Genomic DNA, 24,453 nt, shown 5'->3' on the forward strand with positions numbered 1-24,453 from the left:
TTTTCGTATTTGACACCAGACAATAACAAAACATCGTCGTCATCACCACCACCACCACCAACAACAACAACAACAACTATTACTATTACTACTACTACTACTACTACTACTACTACTACTACTACTACTACAACAACAACGACGACGGCAACAGCAGCAGTAGCAGCAACAACGGCAGCAGCAACAACAACGGCAACAATAGCCAAACTGGATCATTTCCCTTTGAGGCAATAGTAAGTAATCATACAATTCATTTGTGTGTGTGTGTGTGCGTGTGTGGTTCTCTTACAAAACTGCGTTATCGTAAACTCTTGGAAATGAGAATTAGATATATGGCTTCTCTTAAATTAGAAAAAAACTTCGGAGAGGGAAGTATACGGCTTGTGTGGCAATGTATCCATTCTATTTTGCTTGAGTTTATATTGTGCAATTTATTATGATGAAAAATAAATAGCATAACATCGCAGAGGAGGCATTTGGCTCGAAACTGCTTAGGTTGTATGATCGCTCGTTCATAAAATTTGAAAATGACCTTGCAAATGTCAACGACTAAATAAATATTTAAGCGATGGAAGAGAGAAAGAAATAAAGAGAAAAAATAGATGATGTCTAAAGATATTATTTTCTACTCTAGGCACAAGGGCTGAAATTTTGGCGGTCGGGGCCAGTCGATTAGATCGACCCCAGTACGCAACTGATCCTTAATTTATCAACTCCGAAAGGATGAAAGGCAAAGTCGACCTCGGTGGAATTTGAACTCAGAACGTAAAGACGGACGAAATACCGCTAAGCATTTCGCCCGTCGTGCTAACGTTTCTTATTTCTTTATTACCCACAAGGGGCTAAGCATAGAGGAGACAAACAAGGACAGACAAAGGGATTAAGTCGATTACATCGACCCCAGTGCGTAACTGGTACTTAATTTATCGACCCCGAAAGGATAAAAGACAAAGTCGACCTCGGTGGAATTTGAACTCAGAACGTAAAGACAGACGAAATACTGCTAAGCATTTCGCCTGTCATGCTAACGTTTCTGCCAGCTCGCCGCCTTATGATGTTTAAAGATAGTCTTTTCTATTCTAGGCACATGATCCGAAATTTTGGGGGAGGGGCCAGTGGATTAGATCGACCCCAGCACGCAACTAGTACTTAATTTATCGACCTCGAAAGGATGAAAGGCAAAATCGACCTCGGCGGAATTTGAACTCAGAACGTAAAGACAGACGTGCTAACATTTCTGTCGGCTCGCCGCCCTATGATGTTTAAAGATATTGTTTGTCCAATGGTGATCAATGAAGTCAATGACTTCAGTCATATGGAACCTCAACAGGGCACACATCCATGCAAGGGGAGCAGGGACTCACGTCTGCCTCTGCCTATGGTACACTTTTCATGCACCTGAAGTGACGGAAGAGGTGGTATTTTATTGTCACTAATGTTTGGTACCTCAACTTCTGCAAAGGAGAAGTCCGCTGTTTGTAGGTCCAAGAAGTTTCCGCCATCAGCCGTTGACGCATTAAAACGTCGATATAGTAAACAAACCACCAGTCCAGAGAGAGAAGGGGAGGAAGATACAGACGGACATACAAACAGACAGACAGTCAAAGAGGAGGAGAGAGAGGGAGAGAGATCCCAGTACAAGAATGAGACTTTATTTATAGACCCGCTCACCAAGAGAACGAAAGGCAAAGTTGACCGGTGAAATTTGAATTCAGATCGCGAAAAGCTGGAACGATTAAACAGACATTTGTATTTGAACGTACTCTATCTTATCTCACTCAGGTGAAATGAAAGGCGAAGGCGACCTCGGCAGGATTCGAACTGAGAGTGTAAAGGGGTCAAAACTGAATACTGCAACGGATTCTATCCTACACTGTTACGCTTCTGCTAATACACCCCCATCCGTTAACTATTGTTTAATCTGTTCTTCACTGGTTTCTACTCATTAGATGACTCGTACCAAGAGTGGGGTGGATTCTTGTACGGAATTATTCTATCATGGATTAAGACGGCAAGCTGGCAGAATCGTTAGCACGCTAGACGAAATACTTAAGTTCTGAGTTCAAATTCCGCCGTGGTCGTCTTTACATTTTATCCTTTCGGGGTCGATAATTTAAATACCAGTGGAGTACTGGGGTTGATGTAATCGACTAGACCCCCTCCCACCAAATTTCAGGCCTTGTACCGAGAGTAGAAAGAATTATTTTATCATGGAGTATATTTTTTGCACCCATTGAATTAACAGTGCTGCGACCCACATATTGAGAATTGTCCTATATAGAGTTCTGCTAGTTCTGTTAATTCCACAAACCTTATTGTTTCATGTGAAGTCGCGTGGCTTAGTGGTTAGGACATTCGGCTCAGGATCGCAAGGTCGTGAGTTCAATTCCTGGCGACGCGTTGTGTCCTTGAGCAAGACACTTTATTTCACGATGCTCCAGTCCACTCAGCTGGCCAAAATGAGTAGTATCTGTATTTCAAAGGGCCGGCCTTGTCACACTCTGTGTCACGCTGAATCACCTAGCGAACTACGTTAGGGGTACACGTGTCTGTAGATTGCTCAGTCACTTGCACGTTAATTTCACGAGCAGGTTGTTCCGTTGATCTCATCAGCTGGAACCCTCGTCGTCGTAACCGACGGAGTGCTCCATTGTTTCATACATGTTTCTCCTGGTAGAAGTTAACTCATTTTAACCCAGGTTAACCCTGTCGAAATTTTGAAGATAGTTGTATAAATAGGGATAAGAAACACAGAAGCGTCCAGTTAACCTCTGTTGCAGTAAATAAACCAAATATAATGGTTAAATAAATACAAGCACTATTTTGCGTCCAGTTAACCTTTATTGCAGTAAAAAAAAATCCAAATACAACTGTCCTCAAACGAGGACTCGATTAAAATGGATTAATATCAGACTCTGTAGAGTCGTTATCACGCCGTACAAAATGCTTCGCAGCGTTTCGTCCGTCATTACTTTTGAGTTCAAATTCTGTCGAGGTCGACTTTGCCTTTCTTTCTTTCGGAGTCGATGAAATAAGTACCAGTTGCGTACTGAGGTTGATATAATCGATTTAGCTCTCACCACTGAAATTGCTGCCCATGTGTCAAAATTTGAAAGCAATAACAGGCTCCAAGTGAATGTTGTACATAGATTTATGTACTTTCCACGATTGTGTAACATTTACCTTTGACATTAAACAGGCACGAAGAATAAATATATAAAATAAAATAGGATTTACTCACAATATCCCATAATTCATTGCTTTTAATCGTACGTACTTTCCATGACATGATAACATAATATGGGTTATTTTTGTCCGGAAATTGAACAAAGATAAAGATGTTCACTACCGCTGTGTCTGTCTGTCTGTCTCTCTCTCTCTCTTTTTCTCTCTGTCTTTTCTCTGTTCACACACACACACACACATACATATATGCATCCATGCGTGTATATATATATATATATATATATATATATATATATATATATATATGTGTGTATGTATGTATGTCTGAATGTGTGTATATATATATATGTATATGTATATATATACACACACGCATATATGCATACATATACATATAAATACATATATAGATATGCATATATATTTATATAATGTGTGTGTGTATGTGTGTGCACAAACAAACATATATGTATGTATATATGCGTATGTATATGCATGCGCGCGCACAAATACTGCTTTATTCCTAAAATCTTCCAATCTACAATTCTTTACTGTTTTTTTTTTTGAAAGCTCTTATGAAATTATCTGTTTTCATACATTGTCGACTGTTAGCATCATTTCTTCTGGCTCTTTACATTCCGGGTTCAAATACCACTGATGCCGATTTTCCCTTTCGTCGATGGAATAGATACCAGTTGAGTACTGGTGTCGAAGCAATCAACAACTCCTCACCGAAGTTGCTAGCCTTGTCTCAAAATATGAAATCAGTATTTTATAGGAAGGTAAAGGCGGCAAGTTGGCAGAACCGTTACCTTGCCGGGACAAGTGCTTAGCAGTATTTCATTCGGCTGTCAATTTACTCGACTAAAATCCCTTAAAGCGATACCCCAGTATGGGGGTAGTTCAGTGACTGAAACAATTGAAAAAATGGAAGGTCTTTATGCTTTAGGTTCAAATCCCCCAGGGCTAATTCTTTCTTTTTATTCCTCTGAAGTAGATACAAAGTGAGATTTGAGAGAACTCGTGTTCAGATTCTGTCAAAGTCGACTTTGCCTTTCATCCTTTCGAGAACGATAAAATAAGTACCAGTGAAGCACTGTGTCGATCAAATTTCCACCTTGTGTCTGTCGTAGAAAGGATTGATTCCATATTTTATCTGAAGATAAAGGTAGCGAGTTGGTAGAACCGTTACCTTGCCGGGAAAAGAAATTCTTAACGGAATTTCTTCCGGTTTCACGTTCTGAGTTCAGATTCCAGTGACTGAAACAATTAAAAAAATGGAAGGTTTTTACGCTTTAGGTTCAAATCCCGCCAGGGTCAATTCTTTCTTGTTATTCTTTTATTTTGCTTTACATTGCTGGCCTTGTATCCAAATCTGATACAATTATTACCGTTACTGAACCAGAAACACATGTTCACGACCATCCTCTTATCTCCAGATAATAAATCTGTCCTCTTCATTAATGGCATGTCAACTTTGGAAAATTCTTGATTCTCGAGATTATCTCCCTTCTTAAACGCAGCTCTTCTTAATTTCCATTTGTAAGGAACGACCGTGCGAACTCAGAAAGGAGAAATGGTGACGAATGGGAAAACAGAGGACTCCTTTTATTTATACGCGTCACACGGTCGAACACAAAATATATATATCAATGATGATATACATGATATGTTATACGACGATAACATAGATGACCAGTATTGAAAGACCACAACCGTATTAGATGAATAACAGAGATATTTATTATGGCGTTAAAGATGTATGTGTATGTGAGAGTGTGAATGCGACATATAAGAACATAATCAAAGACAGGCCGTCGTACAAAGAAAAGTGTGTATGTGTATGTGAGATATTACAGCAGATAGAAAGAGTCAGTAACACGTGAGCATTTATACCAGTTCTTTTAGTACACTATAGGAAAAGTCTGTATGTGAAAGTAGTTGAGGCTGTGTGTGGCAGGGCTGATCACTAGTTGTGATGTTGTGGCATCGATGCCGGGCCGTGATTCTTGTTATACAGATGTTCGTCGCTGGCTGAAATTCTTGTCTGTTTATTTATCGTGGTGAAGCTGAGTCACCTAACAGAATCGAAGAGAGAGATGTGCCGCGGTGGTTTAGTTTGGTGTATATAGTAAGTCGTGTGGACGCTTGTGGAGATTGATGCTGGTTAGTAGTAATCGTAGAATCGTGTTGATCATGACGATGACGCTGGTTAGTAGTCGTAGACTCGTGTTGCTGATGTGGCGACGGCGGTGGTCATCGTTGGCTTGACGAAGCTGTTGATGTGTCGCTGGCTGCTGCTGCTGCTGCTGTCGTGTGGTACACGGAACAGATCTCAAAGAGAAACTGGACCGAGACGAATTTGGCCGCCGAGTTAAAGCTATTTATAACAAACTATCGGCTCCCGAAGGCTTCAGAAAAATACTCTATCACGTGACCTTATTAGGGGCCGTGATTGGTCAGTTTGCGTTCTGGCGGGAACGGTTCGAAGAAGTTGCCGCTTCGAATAATAATCAGTCACGTGATGACAAGGAATGGGTTCTCCGCTACGCCCGCGTTTGTTTATATTTAAATGAGAAGATTGTATGTAAATGAGAAGATGTAGATAATTTTAATAAATCAAGAATTTATTATGTTCTGTAGTATTTGATATACTTGTGTTTGTTTATGTTGTTCAAATACAAGTCTCTGGCCATTCAGAGTTATTTCTCTTGGATCATTTTTGTGTAGATTATTCATATTACTAAGGCCATGACTTTGTTTTACCCCTTTTTTTGTATAAGCTTAAGTCCTTTCACTACTGGATATAAGGTGATACAACTGTCGTGTTGATGATGTTGAACCAGAAGTATTCGTCCACGACTCTCTTCTTATCGTCAGACAATAATCCTGTCCTTTTCCATAACGGCATGTCAAATTTGGCGGATTCTTGATTTTTGAGTTAATCGCCCCTTCTCAAGTAGGGCTGATCATAATTACCATTTGATAATTAAGACACACCTGGAAACGTAGATAATTTTAATAAATTGAGACTTTATGCTTTATCATTTTCGATACAGCTGTATTTGTCTATGGTGTTCATATACTACTTGCGATCGTGTTATTTCCTATAGTTCGCTTTGTTTAAACAATATACACTTTTCTTTATTGCATTCGCAGGTGTTTGTCTAACATGAACTGAAAGCAGAAACATTGTCAGATAAAACTCTTGTTAGAGACAGTCATTTGGTATTGTTTGTCTGTCTACCGCAAAAATGGGATTGGTATTAGTTGACATAGTCTATGCTGTTCCCATAGAGATTTCAGAACTAACACTCATGAATAAAAAAATGCATTGAAATCAAAATATTCCCTTGAGAATCACTACTCTTAAAGTAATGTCAGTAAACCATTGATTCTCTGCAAGTATCGAATTGAAAGACAAACAAAACTTTTTATAAATTGTATTTATCCAATTCAACTGAAACTGAATATTCTGTGTAGTCAAAGGGGTAAGAAGAGATAGAACGAAATGGATATCTTATCGGGTTATTAACATGCATTGCATTATAATATAACTTGGCAAAAGACTATCCTATCTGCCTGATTTGACTTCCTAGACGTTAAGTATAGGAGTTCTTTTGAAGGAGTAGATTTCTAGCTATGGGAGAGCTTTCTATCTCTGTTGCTTCCGCTATATATATATATGTATATATATATATAATATACAAGAATAAGGGCAGGGAATCGTCAATTAATAATAGAATTAATAATTAACAATTTTGCCAAGTAGTTCAGTATGAGAAAAACCTTTATCGGTAAAACCATTTATCATCATAAATATACAGGGATTAGCATTGAGTTGCTTCTCCGACATACTGAAAATTTAGAAATAGCAGTCAAAGAACTACTGATTCTAAACTACAAATTTTTCTCTAAAACGGATGGCGATATTTATGGCACACATAGAACAAAAAACCGGAGGGAAAAGCGTAAACAAAACAAGTCTTTAGTTAATTGGATACGAATCGTTTCATGGTTAAGTGAATGAAAATTTCACTATTCCAATCTTCAGCCCAAATATTCTGATAAATTTGAAAGTGTCTCTAAAAAAATTCACGGTAATTTTTGGTCATGCGACACCAAAAATCAACGATAAGAAAGGCACTTACGAATTCATCGGCTAGTGAGTTCAGGCATCTCACCTCAAAGAAATCTATTCCATGTGCGTCACAAATAGTCCCGTATGAAAAGAAGTCCCGTGTGGAGGGATTACGGTTTAACCATCTAACTTAGAGATATCAAATATAAAATATACAAGAATAAGGGCAGGGAATCGTCAATTAATAATAGAATTAATAATTAACAATTTTGCCAAGTAGTTCAGTATGAAAAAAACCTTTATCGGTAAAACCATTTATCATCATAAATATACATTCACTTAACATAAATATTCACTATACATAAATATTCATTCACTTAACCATGAAACGATTCGTATCCAATTAACTAAAGACTTGTTTTGTTTACGCTTTTCCCTCCGGTTTTTTGTTCTATGTGTGCCATAAATATCGCCATCCGTTTTAGAGTAAAATTTGTAGTTTAGAATCAGTAGTTCTTTGACTGCTATTTCTAAATTTTCAGTATGTTGGAGAAGCAACTCAATGCTAATCCCTGTATATTTATGATATATATATATATATATATATATATATATATATATATATATATAATTTCTTTATTTGTGAATTAAGACTACCATTGGTTTCATGTAATAAAAAAAGGAGGAAAATATCCTAGTGTTTTAACAATTTTCCAAGCTGATCACATGGAGAAAAGTGTTCGCCTCCATTTGGGAAAATACAACCTCATTCAGTTCGCGGAGATTCTAGTGAATTCTCGTGAATAAAACAATGAATCAAGGGACGTTACTTTTGTCTTTTAGGCAAACTTGTGTGGTCAGTTTGCATTATTGGGTTTTTGTTCTGGGTGTGGTGTACTTAGACTTGTGTGCTGAGGTCGTTCGTCTTTAGGGAATATTTCTTCCGTGTCTGAAGTTTGTGTACTATGTGTGTTTAGATTTCACGTGGAGCTTTAAGTGTTTTCGCTCAATAAACAATTACAATTCCCGGTCTGGGAATCGAAACCGCGATCACACAACCGCGAGTTCGCTGCCCTAACCACTGGGCCATTGTACCTCCACATATAATATATGAATTACATGACTTTGTATGAGAGAGAATAAATAATATTGTCCCTTCCTTATTTAAACTATTACTTTTATTACTCACTCTCTTACATCTGGAACGGTGTTGCTCGTAGACATCAGGACCACATCCAGGGAAGGATCAGTTGACAGATCCGCATTAAATCACTGACACACTCCAATCTCTGGCCCCGGACGTGCTCTCCCCCTCTCTGTCTTTTCCACACAACTATAAAAGCCTCTGTTCCTCGGGGCCGGCTAGTCTTGTACCTCTCGCATACAGACACCCACGACTCACACGTCCCCCTACCTCTTATTACTCTTCTTGTGTTCAAGCCCTCCATCCCTTCCTCTCTAAACATCATCTTTCTGGAATCTTCTCCCTGCTCACGTCTTTCTTTCAGGTGTTGACCAGCAACAGTTGAAACTGAACACTTATAGCATCAAGATAACTGGTCTCACAAGACCTACAAAGGACACGGGAACTTAACCTTTCTCGAGAGTCAGAAGATAAAAAAATATTTGCAGAGGAAAAATATTGATTACAAATTTTGGCACAAAGCCAGCAATTCGGGGGGAGAGGAGAAGTCGATTACATCGACCCCAGTACTCAACTAGTACTTATTTTGTCGCCCCCGAAATGATGAAAGGTATAGTCAACCTCGGCGAAATTTGAACTCAACGTAATGACGGATGAAATGCCGCCGAGCATTTTTTCCGGCGTGTTAACGATTCTGCCGACTCACCGCCTTATTAACTGAGGTTAATTAAGAAATATAGAGATGGTTTCCCAGTAAGCTTGAACTTCTGTTCGTTCCAGGATGATTTTTGTGATGTGTTATACTGGAGGGGACTTGTTGACTTAGTCTTTCGACAGGGGCGGCTTGAATTGAGAGCAAATGACTGTTACAGCAGTGAGCTCTAAATACTCAGTAGTGTAGCTTCATTTATAGTCAGGTGAATATGAGCCAGTGAAAGACCCTATACATATTCACTCGATCTGCTAGAAATAGCAGTTATATCTCTCTCAAATTACATCCTGTCACCTTAAAGGTTACACAAGATCGAGTGACTGATTGTATTTTAATTTTCGATTTGAAGATTTAAATGTTAATTCAGTTATAATTTTTAAAATCGATGTTTGACATGCTAACACGAATAGGATGGTCTGATTTCTTTAAAGAGTTGTAATTGACGTTGTTTTAAGACATTTGCGTTCCAAGTAGTCATACTACAGCTTGAACAGAATATCTAAACGCCCAGTGCACAATTGTGAGGTGAGAGTGGAACCTATTAATAACAAATAAAGTTAAAAGAAGTCCTATCATATCATGCGCCTTGCTCGAGGGAACAACACAATTTTTGAAGCAAGTTTTGGATTGCCGACCATTTCCATGCTTGCACATGTCAGAAGGAACCCGTTGACGCAGATTTTCTAGGGCCTGATGTCAACAATCCTCACCTATTTCCAAACGAGGTAATTATCCTCTATTCTCTCAATCAACAAACAGCCTAGACATTGTTTCCAGTTCAGCACGTAACTAACGACACCATTTCAAGGAACCTTTTACCTAAAAAGTTTATGCAGCATACCACAAGTCAACAACAATATAGGCAGTGTCCATTGCAGTCAAAGTGCAAACACAGCACGTGATAAGGGGAACATGAACTAATTTAAACGAACATGCAGATACACACACACACACACACAGAGGAATACACACATATCTCTCACCACACACAAGAATACTCACCTATTTCTCTCTCTCTCTCTCTCACACACATCATCGTTTTACATCTGTATCCCATGCGGGCACTGGTTGGAAGCTTCAACAGGATCTGACTAGCCTGGGGGCTGTGTTGGTGCCCAGTGTCTGCTTTGACAAGGTTTTCATGGTTGGATGTCTTTCCTATCACCAACCACTTTGCAGAGGGTACTTGGCCCTTTTTTCTAGTAGCAGCAGCTCTAGTGGAGGTCAGGAGGCGCAATGACCCAGTGGTTAAGGCAGCGGATTCGCGGTCATAGGACCGCGGTTTCGATTCCCAGACCGGGCGTTGTGAGTGTTTATTGAGCGAAAACACCTAAAGCTCCACGAGGCTCCAGCAGGAGATGGTGGCGAACCCTGCTGTACTCTTTCACCACAACTTTCTCTCACTCTTACTTCCTGTTTCTGCTGTGCCTGTAATTCAAAGGGTCAGCCTTGTCACACTGTGTCACGCTGAATATCTCCGAGAACTACGTTAAGGGAACACGTGTCTGTGGAGTGCTCAGCCACTTGCACGTTAATTTCACAAGCAGGCTGTTCCGTTGATCGGATCAGCTAGGACCCTCGACGTCGTAAGCGACGGAGTGCCAACAACAGTGGAGGTCAGCAAGCAAATTACAAATCGAGATTTCTAAATGGAGAGTGTAGTATTGTAGGAGTTGACTTTCTGCCAAATGTCGAGAGACTAATGTAGGAAAATAGGACAGGAACAAGTGTCTTGCTGTTGAGGATCTACGTGGCTACGCCCAGGAGGAAAGGGACAAAAGAATGGTGGAGAGGAAGTATCGGGGCATACCCTCAAGGTGTACAAAAAAATGGATAGTGAGAGAATAGGGAAGAAAAATCAAGGATGGCTTGGTGGGCAGGTAGTTGGGATGAGGTGAAGTGTGGGGAAGATAGGAGTCACACACACACACACACATACACACACACGACATTGTCTTGAGGAAAAGATTTATTTTAAAAATCAAGACTTCCAAATATCAACACAATTCATCTAATTTTCATAGCTTCTTCGACATGAAGAACAAATCTTCCATTCGAACAAAACATTAACTAATCACAGTTAATGTTCCGGAAGAAGACTGATAACCATTCTTCATGGTTAGATGAATTCAGGCAAATTAAAATTTATTATATCTTTTAAAAGGAGACTCAATGAAATACCCGAATCAAAAGAATTTACTCGTAAAACCAGTATTTTCTTGCTAAATTGCTGTTTCCCCATTTTATCAACAAATCACATTTTCAGAGTTGTTCGTAACAAAGAAAAATAAATATTCTATCTTTTACTTGTTTCAGTCATTCGATTGCAGCCATGCTGCAGCACTGCTTTGGACAGTTTTAGTCAAACAAATTGACCGCAATACTTATACTATCTGTCTTTTTTGCCAAACTGCTAAGTTATGGAGATATAAACAAGTGTTGGTTTGTTTATATCCCCATAACTTAGTAGTTTGACAAAAGAGACTGATAATATAAGTACTAGGGTTTAAAAATATGTTTATTTATTTATGTATGCACCCTTTTAAAGCCTAGTCAGGCTCATGGGCTCGGTTTCCTGGTTTCTATGGCGTATGTGTCCTCCCCACCAGCTGGACGGGACGCCAGTCCATCGCAGATTTACTCAAGAAACATGAAGAAAGAGTGAGAGAAAGTTGTGGTGAGAGAAAGTTGTGGTGAAAGAGTACAGCAGGGTTCGCCACCATCCCCTGCCAGAGCCTAGTGGAACTTAAGGTGTTTTCGCTCAATAAACACTCACAACGCCCGGTCTGGGAATCGAAATCGCAATCCTACGACCGCGAGTCCGCTGCCCTAACCATTGGGCTATTGCGCCTCCACTGCTCAGAACGAACATAAAGACAGACAAAATACCGCTGAGCATTTCGCCTGGTGTGCTAATGTCTCTGCCAGTTCGCTGCTTTCAAATAAATAAATAAATAATGATAGAGTCAACACAACTATTTGACAGACATATAAAACTGTATTCAATAAATCCGTCACCATCAACATATACAATAAACAATGTTAGTAGGTTTAAAAGTCAACAATAACAAAAATACTTCATAATTTTAATTCTTGCAATAATTAATGAACTCAACAAATTAGAAAACTAAATTATGAATATTAAATAGAAATTACAAAAAAAACACAAGTTGTAATGATGATAACTGTTTCTAACATAGGCATGAGGTCACAAATTTTGTAGGGGTGGAATTGGTCAATTTAAATGTCTCCAAGACCCTGAAAGGATAAAGGGCAAAGTTAACTTTGGTGCAATTTCAACTCAGAGTATAATGAACTGGAATTAAGCATTTCCTCCAACACTAATAAATCTGGCAAATTAACTGCTTTCAATAATAATAATAATAATAATAATAATAATAATGGTTTCAACTTTTGCCACAGGGGCAGCAATTTTGGGGGGAGGGGATGAGTTGATTACATCGACCCCCAGCGTTCAACTGGTACTTATTTTATCGACCTTGAAAGGATAAAAGGCAAAGTCGACCCTGGTGGAATTTGAACTCAGAATGCAGCGACAGGTGAAATACTGCTAAGTATTTTGTCCAGCGTGCTAACGATTCCACCAGCTCACCGCCTGAATAATGATCCTTTCTACCATTGGCACAAGGCCTGAAATTTTGGGGGAGGGCCCAGTCGATTAGATTGACCCCAGTATGCAACTGGTACTTATTTTATTGACCCTAGCGGAATTTGAACTCAGACTGTAAAGATGGACGAAATACCACTAAGCAATTCATCCAGTATACAACCATTCTGTCAGCTCACCACCTTAATGATAATAATAATAATAATCCTTTCTACTATAAGCACAATGCCTGAAATTTGGGCAGAGGGGCCAATCAATTACATTGATCCCAGTGTTCAACTGGCACTGATTTCATTGACCCTGAAAGAATGAAAGGCAAAGTTGACCCCAGTGGAATTTGAACTCAGAACAGAGATGGACAAAATGCCGCTAAGTATTTTTGTCCAACATGCTAATGATTCTGCCAGTTTACTGCCTTAATAATCCTTTCTATTATAGGCACAAGACTTGAAATTTTGGGGGACAAGGGTCATCAATTTCATTGATCCCCAATGCTTGATCCCTGAAAGGATGAAAGCAAAGTCAACCTTGGTGGAATTTGGACCGTAATGCTGCTAAGTATTATGCTCTGCATGTTAATGATTCTGTTAGCTCACTGACTTGCTTACTGCCTTAATGAAGATTTCAAATTTTGGCACAAGGCCAGCAATAGTGGGAGAAGTTGTAAGTCGATTACATCAACCCCAGAGCATAACTGGTACTTATTTTACTGACCCTGAAAGGATGAAAGGCAAAGTCAACCTGAGCAGAATTTGAACTCAGAACATAAAGACAAACAAAATGCTGCTTAGCATTTTGCCCTGCATGCTAACGATTCTGTCAGTTCATTGCCTTAATAATAATAATTAGGCACAAGACCAGTAAATTTAATGGGATGGGTTAGCCGATATCTTCATCTCCAGCATTTGATTAACCCTAGGGATGTAGGGATTGAAAGCAAAGTTGATCTTGGTGGAATTTGAACTTAGAATGTAAAGAGTTGGAACAAATACTGCAATACTGCAAGTTGTTTCATCTGATGCTCTAACAATTCTCCCAGTTCACTGCCTCTGGTTTCTGATTGATGCACAAGGCCAGCAATTTTGAGGAGCAGGGAGAGGGGACACTTGGTAGTCTAAGCCCCAGTACTTGACCGGTGCATTATTTCATTGACCCTGGGAGGATGAAAACCAATGTTGACGTTGGCAGGATTTGAACTCAGAATGTATTGGAAGAAATCCACAGAGTATTTTTTTTCTTTTTTCTTGGTGTTCTAATGACTGCCAGTTTGCTGCCTTCAATAACAATGGAAAACAAAAAACAAAAATAATAATAATAATGGTTTCAGATTTTGGCACAAGGCCAGAAATTTTGGGAGAGGGGCAAGTTGATTGTAAGGAACCCCCAGTACACAACAGGTACTTATTTCATTGACCCCCAAAATGATGAAAAACAAAGTTGACCTCAGCAGAATTTGAACTCAGAACGTAAAGACAGAAGAAATGCTGTTAAGCAATTTATATGGTGTGCTAACAATTCTGTCAGCTCACTGCCATAATAATAATAATAATAATAATAATAGTAATGATATCTACAGCAGTAAAATATATGTATTGATTGTTTGAACCTATCAATCTGCAAGTGTGGTATAAAAACAAAAAACTGTCAACAGTCAAATCACTTTTGTCTTCCATGAATGTAAACTTTGATATGTAATAATAATAATAATAATAATAATAATAATACATGCAAGGAATTAAGCTGCATAAATTAATTTAGGTGAGCAAACAGTTTGAAAGTCTGTCAACCAGATTATATATTTGTCATCCCCATCCCCTATCCCTCACACACCCCTTTCATTTTGGTCCGGAAGTTTCATTCTTGATAAATATATACAGACAGAGTTTGCCATTTATTCCAGAACAAAACAAACTTGTTCATCCTAGCCATGTTTACAACCCATTTTGTTTTCCATTTTTTTAATCTTATTTTAGAAGAGAAAAAATATATATATATGTGTATATATAAATATATATCTATCATTAGAAGTCTTGGCCCCCTTATTGTAACACAGACATTATCCCAACATACCCAGAAGTTCTAAACAATGTTGATAGAACTTAATAAGTTAACAAACTAGTTTGAAAAATAAAAATAAAAATAAATACAAAATCAACTACATATAACAATCATACATCACAATACATATATACACACACATATATATATATATATATATATATATATATATATATATATATATATATGCATGCATATATGTTTCATTAGATGGTACCAAATTTCCTAGGAGCACAACAGATGTAGTTTCTATTTCAAGGCAGCTTTATTCACACATGGATACCATTTTCTTTGCAGTACTCGCCACAACATGTGCACTAAGTTCACAGCAGTCAAGGCACAACACTCAACACCTCCACTGCTACTAAGAGAGTCCTTTTGAGTTCGCTGATGATGTAGACCTTCCAAAGTAGGTACTTGAAGGCTTCATCATAAAGTCTCAGCGAAATACTGAATTTTGGGGTCTTCCAACTCCTTCTTGCATTGGATCAGCTTCAATTCCATATTTGCTGCTGAGTCTGAACGCCCCTGTGCGGTTTTAGCTGAAAAAGAACAGATGACGATATCAACAATAATAATAATAATAATAATAATGATGATGATTTCAAATTTTGGCACAATGCCAGGAATTTCAGGGAAGTGGGTAAGTTGATTACATCAACCCCAGCACTCAACTGGTATTTATTTTATTGACCCCAAAAGGGTAGATGAAAGGCAAAGTTGAGCTCAGTAGAATTTGAACTCAGATGAGGGCAGCGAGCTGGCAGAAACGTTAGCACGACAGGTGAAATGCTTAGCGGTATTTCATCTGCCGTTACATTCTGAGTTCAAATTCCATTGAGGTCGACTTTGCCTTTCATCCTTTCGGGGATGATAAATTAAGTACCAGTTATGCACTGGAGTTGATGTAATCGACTTAATCCCTTTGTCTGTCCTTGTTTGTCCTCTCTATGTTTAACCCCTTGTGGGCAGTAAAGAAATAAGAATTTGAACTCAGAACGTAAAGATACATGAAATGGCACTAAGTACTTCACCTGGTGCAGTAATGATTTTGCCAGCTTCGCTACCTTTAAATTATAATATTAACAGCAACAACAATATAAACATCATCCTGAGGCTGTAACTGAGGTAAAACATATAACATTTCTTTAGGACTTCCTTGTACATGCAAACAGAACCATTAAAGGTAATAAACCAGATATTGTTGAAAAAAACCAAAATAATAAAGTCTGTTTATTGGATGATATGAGTAAAAAGCACCATCCGAATGTGGTTGATGCTAGTGCCTCCCGACTGGCTCCCATGCTGGTGACACGTAAAAAGCACCATCCAAATGTGGTCAATGACAGTGCTTCTCCAACTGGCTCCCGTACTGGTGGCATATAAAAAGCACCATCTGAATGAGGTCGATGCCAGTGCATCCCGACTGGCTCTCATGCCGGTGACACGTAAAAAGCACCATCCAAATGTAATCAATAACAGTTCCCCTCCGACTGGCTTCCATGCCGGTGGCATGTAAAAAGCACTGTAGTGACGTCATATTGGCACCAAAAGGCAGGCGCCATTACTGAATCCTTAACCATGCATGCGTGGGTTTCAACATCGAAGCGTTCCCGCTATTATTCGGTCTCTTACCAAGGCAGACAGCGACCAAGCAAGACGTCTAAGCAAGCTCTCCCATTTGAGTGTGGTTGAACCAAGTTGTCTCTATAACGACACCAGCACGAAGAACCGTACATCTACATTTCAGGCTACTCTAAAACCGGACAATTAGAAGCTGTTTACCTTTTCCACCGAACAATAAATATTTGTTGTTGTTGATCAGTTTGGAGTTTCTGCATTCGGTTCTCTTCCAATTTAATGTAGGAGAGTTAGGTGTATATCTAAAGATATATAACCCACTCTCTTAAAGTGGTGACCCCGACGAAGGAATGACTGCAGCCACGACAATCTGGACTGATCAGCATCATCATTGGTATGAGCAACACGAGTTTCCGGCTGCCGTCATCATCATCATCATGACGACTTTTTGAACAATTTCACAGTGAGATATTGACTCTATAGTATTTCCGACTATACGAACTCACATTGTGCCAAGCTGACACAGACGTTTTTTTCTTCTTTCTTTCTGACTATTATATTTCATTTCCTTTCAGGCACGTCAAGGTGGGTTTTCAAAAAAAAAAAAAAAAAAAAAATTTTTTTTTCCCCGCAGACAGTACAAGCACACAACTAAACACACTACAAAAAAAAAAAAAAATACAGAAGGCAACCACATTTTTTGTTTTTTTTTAGCGTATATTTCTTTTTCTTCTTTCCTTTTCCATTTTGTTCTTATTGTGCACATACATTACAGAAGAAAACAAAAGGGTACAGAAAAAAATAGTGTGTTTCCTTTCCCATTTGCTGCGAAATTTTTTTTTTGGCCTTTTGCATATTTTATACGTTTGTTGTTATTGTTTCTTCCTATTTTACCTTTGACGGAATCATTACCAATATGTGTGCGTTGCCAAGCCTGCTTTCATTCGCCGGAGAGACTCGACTTGTTTCAAATTGCTCTGAGTCCTCCATGGACACACCGCGTACAGTTTCCGCAGATCCTGCAAGGCAGTTCTCTTCAGTGACCAATGAGGATTTGCTACGTAGCATTCAGGAGCTCACTCGCACCGTAAATAACCTCTGTTTCTCGAGATCTCGTGGCGATTCCCAATCTCGTAGCGTTTCCCGGTCTCGAAAATTTTCTCGAGATCGGGAGCTACCTGGAAGAAGCAAGGTCTGTGTTGGTACCATACAAACTTTTCGAACAAGGCGACAAAGTGTATTCAGCCTTGTTCGTTCAAGGCGTCGGGAAACGAGTAAAGGAGAAAGTGCGCACGTCACTTTCCTCCACCCAACCTGTTTTTAATCGTGCAATATTCGTCCAGGACCAAGTGTCGAAGAAATTCTTCATGGTTGACACTGGTTCCTGTTGTAGTATTTGGCCGCTTCGTCTAACAGTCGACAAACCTCGCCGTTCTGAAATCGTTTTGCACGCTGTTGATTCATCTCCGATTCCTACTTTTGGTCAGCTTTCTCTACGTTTAGACATTGGTCTTCGCAGAGACTTTCACTGGGTTTTTGTCATAGCTGACATTCCACATCCCATTTTGGGTGCGGATTTTTAAAATCATTTTCAATTATTGGTAGATGTCCGACGTTGAAGGCTTGTCGATGACTCGACATCCCTTTCCACGCCAGCAAGGAGCTCTACCAATTCTCCTCTTAGCCCAGCATTTTTTATTGCCACTGCTGAGGACGCTTTTCATTCTCTTTTAGCGTCTTTTCCGGAGTTGGTGGATATTACTTTCAAGCCAGTTAAAACTGCACATTCCACCCTCCATTATATCACGACGACTGGTCCTCCAGTTTTTTCTCGACCACGTCGCCTAGCGCCTGATCGTCTTAAGACGGCCAAGGCCGAGTTTGAGCACATGCTTCAACTCGGCCTCATTCGCCCCTCCACCAGCCCATGGGCATCTCCTCTACATTTGGCCCGTAAAGGGGATTCGGATTTTCACCCGGTGGGGGACTATCGGAGACTAAATGCAGTGACGATAGCTGATCGCTATCCCATCAGGAATTTGCAGGATTTCTCGGCAAACCTGCATGGATGCACCATTTTCTCTAAGATTGATCTGGTACGGGCCTATCATCAGATACCAGTAAATCCAGAGGATATCCCTAAAACAGCCATCTCTACACCTTTCGGTTGTTTTGAATTTCTATTTATGAGTTTTGGTTTGCGTAATGCTACTAGCACTTTTCAGAGGTTTATGGATGAGGTCGTTCGTGGACTTGATTTTGTATTCGCTTATGTCGATGATATACTCATCGCTAGTGATACGGAAGAGAATCATCTCCACCATTTGTTGCAACTTTTTCAGCGTCTTCGCGCTTATAATGTGAAGATTAATCCCGACAAGTGTCTTTTCGGGCAGTCATCCCTGAATTTTCTGGGACATTTGGTTGATTCTAATGGGATCAAACCTCTTCCTGCTAAAGTCGATGCAATTCAACGCATCACACCTCCAACCTCTCTGCGACAGTTGCGCCATTTTTTAGGCATGGTCAATTTTTACAGGAGATTAATTGACCGGTGTGCATACAAACTACTTCCTTTAATGAGGCTACTGCAAGGCCGTTCTCAGAAGGATGCTGGACTCACTCTTACTGATGAGGCGTTATCTGCTTTTGAGTCTGTGAAACAGGAGTTATCCTCCGTTCCTGTTCTTGCACATCCTGCTCCTGATGCTCCGCTTTCTTTATCTGTGGATGCTTCCGATTCTGCGGTCGGTGCTGTTTTGCAGCACACTGTAGACAATCAAACAAAACCTTTGGCTTTCTTTTCTTGTAAATTACAGCCTGCCGAACGCAGGTATAGTACTTTTGATCGTGAGCTATTGGCGATCTATCTGTCGATTTGGCATTTTAAACACCAACTCGAGGGACGAGAGTTTGTGATTTATACTGATTACAAGCCACTCACTTTTGCTCTGTCCTCTAAAACGGACAAGCTCTCTCCTTGTGCTTTTCGTCACCTGGATTTTATCTCTCATTTTACAGGTGACATTCGTCATGTGCCAGGGAAAGAGAATATTCCAGCTGATGCTCTTTCTCGACTTCCTGTGCATTCTATTTCCACTCCCGCGGAAATTGATTTGCTGGAAATTTCACAGGAGCAACCTTCTTTATCAAGTTTAGATTTGACTTCGTCAAAATTCAGCAACTGTAAATTTGCTTATCTTCCACTCCCTTCATCCGAGGGCTCTATATTATGTGACACATCCCCAGGTTCTCCTAGGCCTTTAGTACCTACGAACCATCAACGTTCTGTGTTTGATGCCCTTCATTCTTTGTCACATCCGGGCATCTCAGCAACAGTAAAGCTTATCACTGCTCGGTTTTTCTGGCCCAATATGCGGCGATCAATTGCCACTTGGGCAAGCTCCTGCATGAAGTGCCAGAGTGCGAACGTCCATAGGCACGTTCGTGCCCCTCTTGGACAATTTCCTTCTCCTGAAGCCCGTTTCCGTCACGTCCATCTTGATTTGGTTGGACCGTTACCAGTGTGTCGCGGGTTCTCATACCTGTTAACTTGTGTTGACCGTTTCTCACGTTGGCCAGAAGCCATTCCTATAGCAGATATTACTTCTGAGACTGTTGCCCAGGCTTTCGTTTCTGGGTGGGTGTCGAGGTTCGGAGTACTGGTCAGTTTGACCACAGATCGTGGCTGGCAATTTGAGGCCGCACTTTTTCGTGACCTATCACGAATCCTGGGGATGCATCGTATACGCACCACCAGCTACCATCCCGCTTCTAATGGGATGGTTGAGCGGTTTCATCGACAACTTAAGGCCGCTTTGCGCGCCTCACCCAACCCTCAGTTTTGGGTTGAAATTCTTCCGGTTGTCCTCCTTGGATGCCGGACTGCGGTAAAAGCTGACCTGGGTTACTCCTCGGCGGAGCTTCTTTACGGCACAACGTTGACGTTGCCAGGTGCGATGGTGGTACCAGACTCATCACAACCACCACACCCAGAGTCCTATGTTACTCGGGTGCGAGAGTATTTCTCCAATCTTCCATCTATGGGCCCCAGACAACAGTCACCTCCCTTTAGAGTGCCAGCAGACATTGAGTCTTGGTCTCATGTGTTTATTAGGGATGATTCTGTCAAAGGACCCCTTGTTTCTCCTTACAAAAGACCCTATCGTGTGCTTTCTCGCACTCCAAAGTTTTTCAAGGTCGACGATAATGGTCGTACAGAAATTGTGTCTGTCGACCGTCTGAAAAAAGCGTACCTTGACAAACCTTCAACTCCCGTGGACGACATGCCCGTGTTTCAAATGCTGTACACACCACTATCACCACATACATTGTCAACGCCTTTACCAATGCATACACCAACATCAGCACCATCACAATCGCACACACCAACGATTACACCACCTTCGTCGTTGCAAAGGAACCCTAGTGAACCTTATGTCACTAGGTTTGGCAGGACGGTGCATTGGCCCAAGAAATTGGAAGAAACTATTTACGTTTGATTTATTGTGTTTTTACTGGACAATTTCAGTTTTTTTTTATTGAACATTTTTCTTCCATTCAGAAAAAAAAAAAAACTATGTATCTGTTCGTAAAAGGTAAACAAGGAAATTTGGAATGTCCATACACGGGAGGTTGTTGGTCAGTTGCGGAGCTGTGGCTGAGCATCGATGCCAGTTTCGACCTGTTGCCTGGTACTAGGTATCTTAGTCGGTTGGCTCTTGCTATTTTCCGTGAGGGGATGTCCCACTCATACAGTGAAGATAAAACCGAGTGTTTGATATATATATATTTGTGCCGCATTTTCTGTGTGGTTTCGATGGCCATCTCGCCTCAGACGTCCCTCCAAAATTTTTTAATTTCGTGTTTCACACTCAAGGGGGAGCCATTGTAGTGACGTCATATTGGCACCAAAGGGCAGGCGCCATTACTGAATCCTTAACCACGCATGCGTGGGTTTCAACATCGAAGCGTTCTCGCTATTATTCGGTCTCTTACCAAGGCAGACAGCGACCAAGCAAGACGTCTAAGCAAGCTCTCCCATTTGAGTGTGGTTGAACCAAGTTGTCTCTATAACGACACCAGCACGAAGAACCGTACATCTACATTTCAGGCTACTCTAAAACCGGACAATTAGAAGCTGTTTACCTTTTCCACCAAACAATAAAAATTTGTTGTTGTTGATCAGTTTGGAGTTTCTGCGTTCGGTTCTCTTCCAATTTAATGTAGGAGAGTTAGGTGTATATCTAAAGATATATAACCCACTCTCCTAAAGCACCATCCGAATGTAGTCGATGCCAGCTCTTTCTGATTTTGGCACAAAGCTTGCAATTTGAGAGGGCAGGAATTAGCTGATTATATTAACCCCAGTATTTGGCTGGTATAGCATACATTACACACAAACAAATAAGAATTTGAACCAGAGAAAGCTTGAATGAACAAGAAAGAAATGAAACTGCTCAAATTAACAGCGTCATGCCTGAAGAATATGTTTCAAATTTTAATTAAAAAATTATAATCACATTATGCAAACGGTTATAAAAGCTAATTGCAGCCTGAATTTTCTAGATTGCCAATGCCTGATTAAATGCCTTCTTGTATTTTCAGGACATCAATGTGTGATTCAATTGTTATTTCTAGCATTACCAGCTCAAGCGAGTGCAGAAGGTTCTTTACTCGGCTGGTAAATATGTTTTATGTCCTGGAAATACATTCACAATAAAGTCAGGATGACCTTAGCTGGAATACCATTTAAGTGTTTAAATGTCAACCCAAACAAACCAGATGCTTTTTACTGGAATATATAGATTACAGTGTCATGTCAGCTTAACCTCAACAAGAGGCGTCTGGACTTAATAATAATAATAATAATGATAATAATAATCCTTTCTATTATAGGCACAAGGCCTGAAATTTGGGGGAGGGGGATAGTCAATTATATCAATTCCAGTACTCAACTGGTATTTAATTTATCGACCCCGAAAGGATGAAAAGTAAAGTTGACCTCAGTGGAATTTGAACTCAGAACATACCGACTGGTGAAATACTGCTAAGCATTCATCCAGCATGCTAACAATTCTGCCAGTTTGCCGCCTTTAACAATAATAATCCTTTCTAATATAGGGATAAGGCCTGAAATTTTGAAGGAGGGGAGATAGTCGATAACATTGACCCCAGAATTCAACTGGTACTTAATTTATTGCCCCCTGAAAGGATGAAAGGTAAAGACAACCTCAGTGGAATTTGAACTCAGAATGTAAAGATGGAGAAAATGCCACTGAGCACTTTGCCCAGCCAGTTAATGACTGTCAGCTTGCTGCCTAATATAAAATAATAATAATAATAATAATAATAATAATAATAATAATAATAATAATAATAATATTTCATAGAGATTGTTGTAACTCTTCACAAAGGTATATAGACAATAAGAAGAGTGCAATGCTATTTGTGTTAGAGTGTTTATGTGCCTGTGACACATAAAAAGCACTATTTGAGCGCCACCTGACTGGTCCTATGCCGGTGGAACATAGAAAACACCATTTGAGCTTAGTTGATGTCAGAGCCACATGACTGGTTCTGTACTGGTGGCATGTAAAAAGCACCATTTGTGTGTAATCATTGCCAGTGCTGCCTGACTGTCTCTCATGCTGGTGGCACGTAAAAAGCATCATTCAAGGGTGGTTGATGCCAATACCACCAGACTGGCCCTCATGCCAGTGGCACGTAAAAAACATCCACTACACTCTTGGAGTGGTTGGTACCAGGAAGGGCATTCAGCTGTAGAAACTTTGCCAGGTCAGTTTGAGGTCTGGTGCAGCCTTCTGGCTTTCCAGCCCTCAGTCGGATCATCCGACCTATGCCAGCATAGAAAGCAGACATTAAACAATAATGATGATGATGATGATGCTTATTTAATGGTTTGAACGATATTTTGACAGATCGTCTGTCAACTTCAAGTTCAAAATATAAAATGAAAAGCAAATGTAGAAACACAGAAATTCAAAATACAAATGAAGAAATCCTGCATTATTGTTCAAACTGTTAAATAAACAATCTATTACAAATTGATTTCAAATGTTGGCACAAAGCCAGAATGATGATGATGATAATAATACTACTACTACTAATAATAATAATAATGGTTAAAAATTTTGCCACAAGGGCAGCAATTTTTGTGGGGAAAAGATGAGTTGATTACATCGATCCCAGTGTTGTCCAGTGCTTTACCATGTTTTTTACAGCTGCATGCCCTTCCTAATGCTAACCAATTTGTAGCATGTAATGGGCGCTTTTGTCATGCCAGACAGAAGCTTCCATGCAGTTTCCAACTACCAATTTCACTCACAAAGAATTGGTTGGCTCAAGGGGAAAGTAGAAGACACTTGTCCAAGTTGCCATACAGTGAGGTTGAACTTAAGACCATGCCATTGCAAAATGAACTTCTTAATCACATAAACATGCATGTATCTAGATCAGTATTTCCCCACCTTTTCACTACCAAGGACCCCTTTTATTTAAATGAGCTTTCCCATTGATCCCTTTTAATATCTTAGAATTGGTAGTATACCATAATACCGCCAGCTGTCTGGTATTTCTAAGGCTGAATGAGCTCTATTTTGTACTCTAACACATTCTTAAAGGAATACACCTCAACACATACACACATATGACTGGCTCCCATGCCAGTGGCACATAAAAAGCACCATTGAAGTGTGGTCAATGCCAGTACCGCCTGACTGGCCCTCATACCAGTGGCACATAAAAAGCACCCACTACACTCTCGGAGTGGTTGGCGTTAAGAAGGGCATCCAGCTGTAGAAACCTCATCAGATCATATTGGAGCCTGGTGAAGCCTCCTGGCTTCCCAGACCTCCAGTCAAACCGTCCAACCCATGCCAGCATGGAAAGCAGACATTAAACAACGATGATGATGATGATAGGAGTGGCTGTGTAGTAAGTAGCTTGCTTACCAACCACATGGTTCTGGGTTCAGTCCCACTGTATTGCACCTTGGGCAAGTGTCTTCTACTATAGCCTCGGGCTGACCAAAGCCGTGTGAG

General features: G+C 40.1%; 1 protein-coding gene across 1 annotated transcript in view; it reads right to left on the reverse strand.

Annotated features, from left to right (window-relative positions):
• Positions 1–12,101: 12,101 nt before the first annotated feature.
• LOC106873490 (pyridoxal kinase) overlaps positions 12,102–24,453 on the reverse strand; it is a 55,107-nt gene continuing 42,755 nt past the window's right edge. The window contains exon 10 of the mRNA XM_014920875.3: positions 12,102–15,351. Coding sequence (XP_014776361.1) covers positions 15,239–15,351 — 113 coding nt within the window. The 3' untranslated portion in view covers positions 12,102–15,238. The remainder of the gene's footprint in view (positions 15,352–24,453) is intronic.

The sequence above is a fragment of the Octopus bimaculoides genome, chromosome 2, assembly GCF_046866305.1.
Source record: "Octopus bimaculoides isolate indiv1 chromosome 2, ASM4686630v1, whole genome shotgun sequence".
Lineage (NCBI taxonomy): Eukaryota > Metazoa > Mollusca > Cephalopoda > Octopoda > Octopodidae > Octopus > Octopus bimaculoides.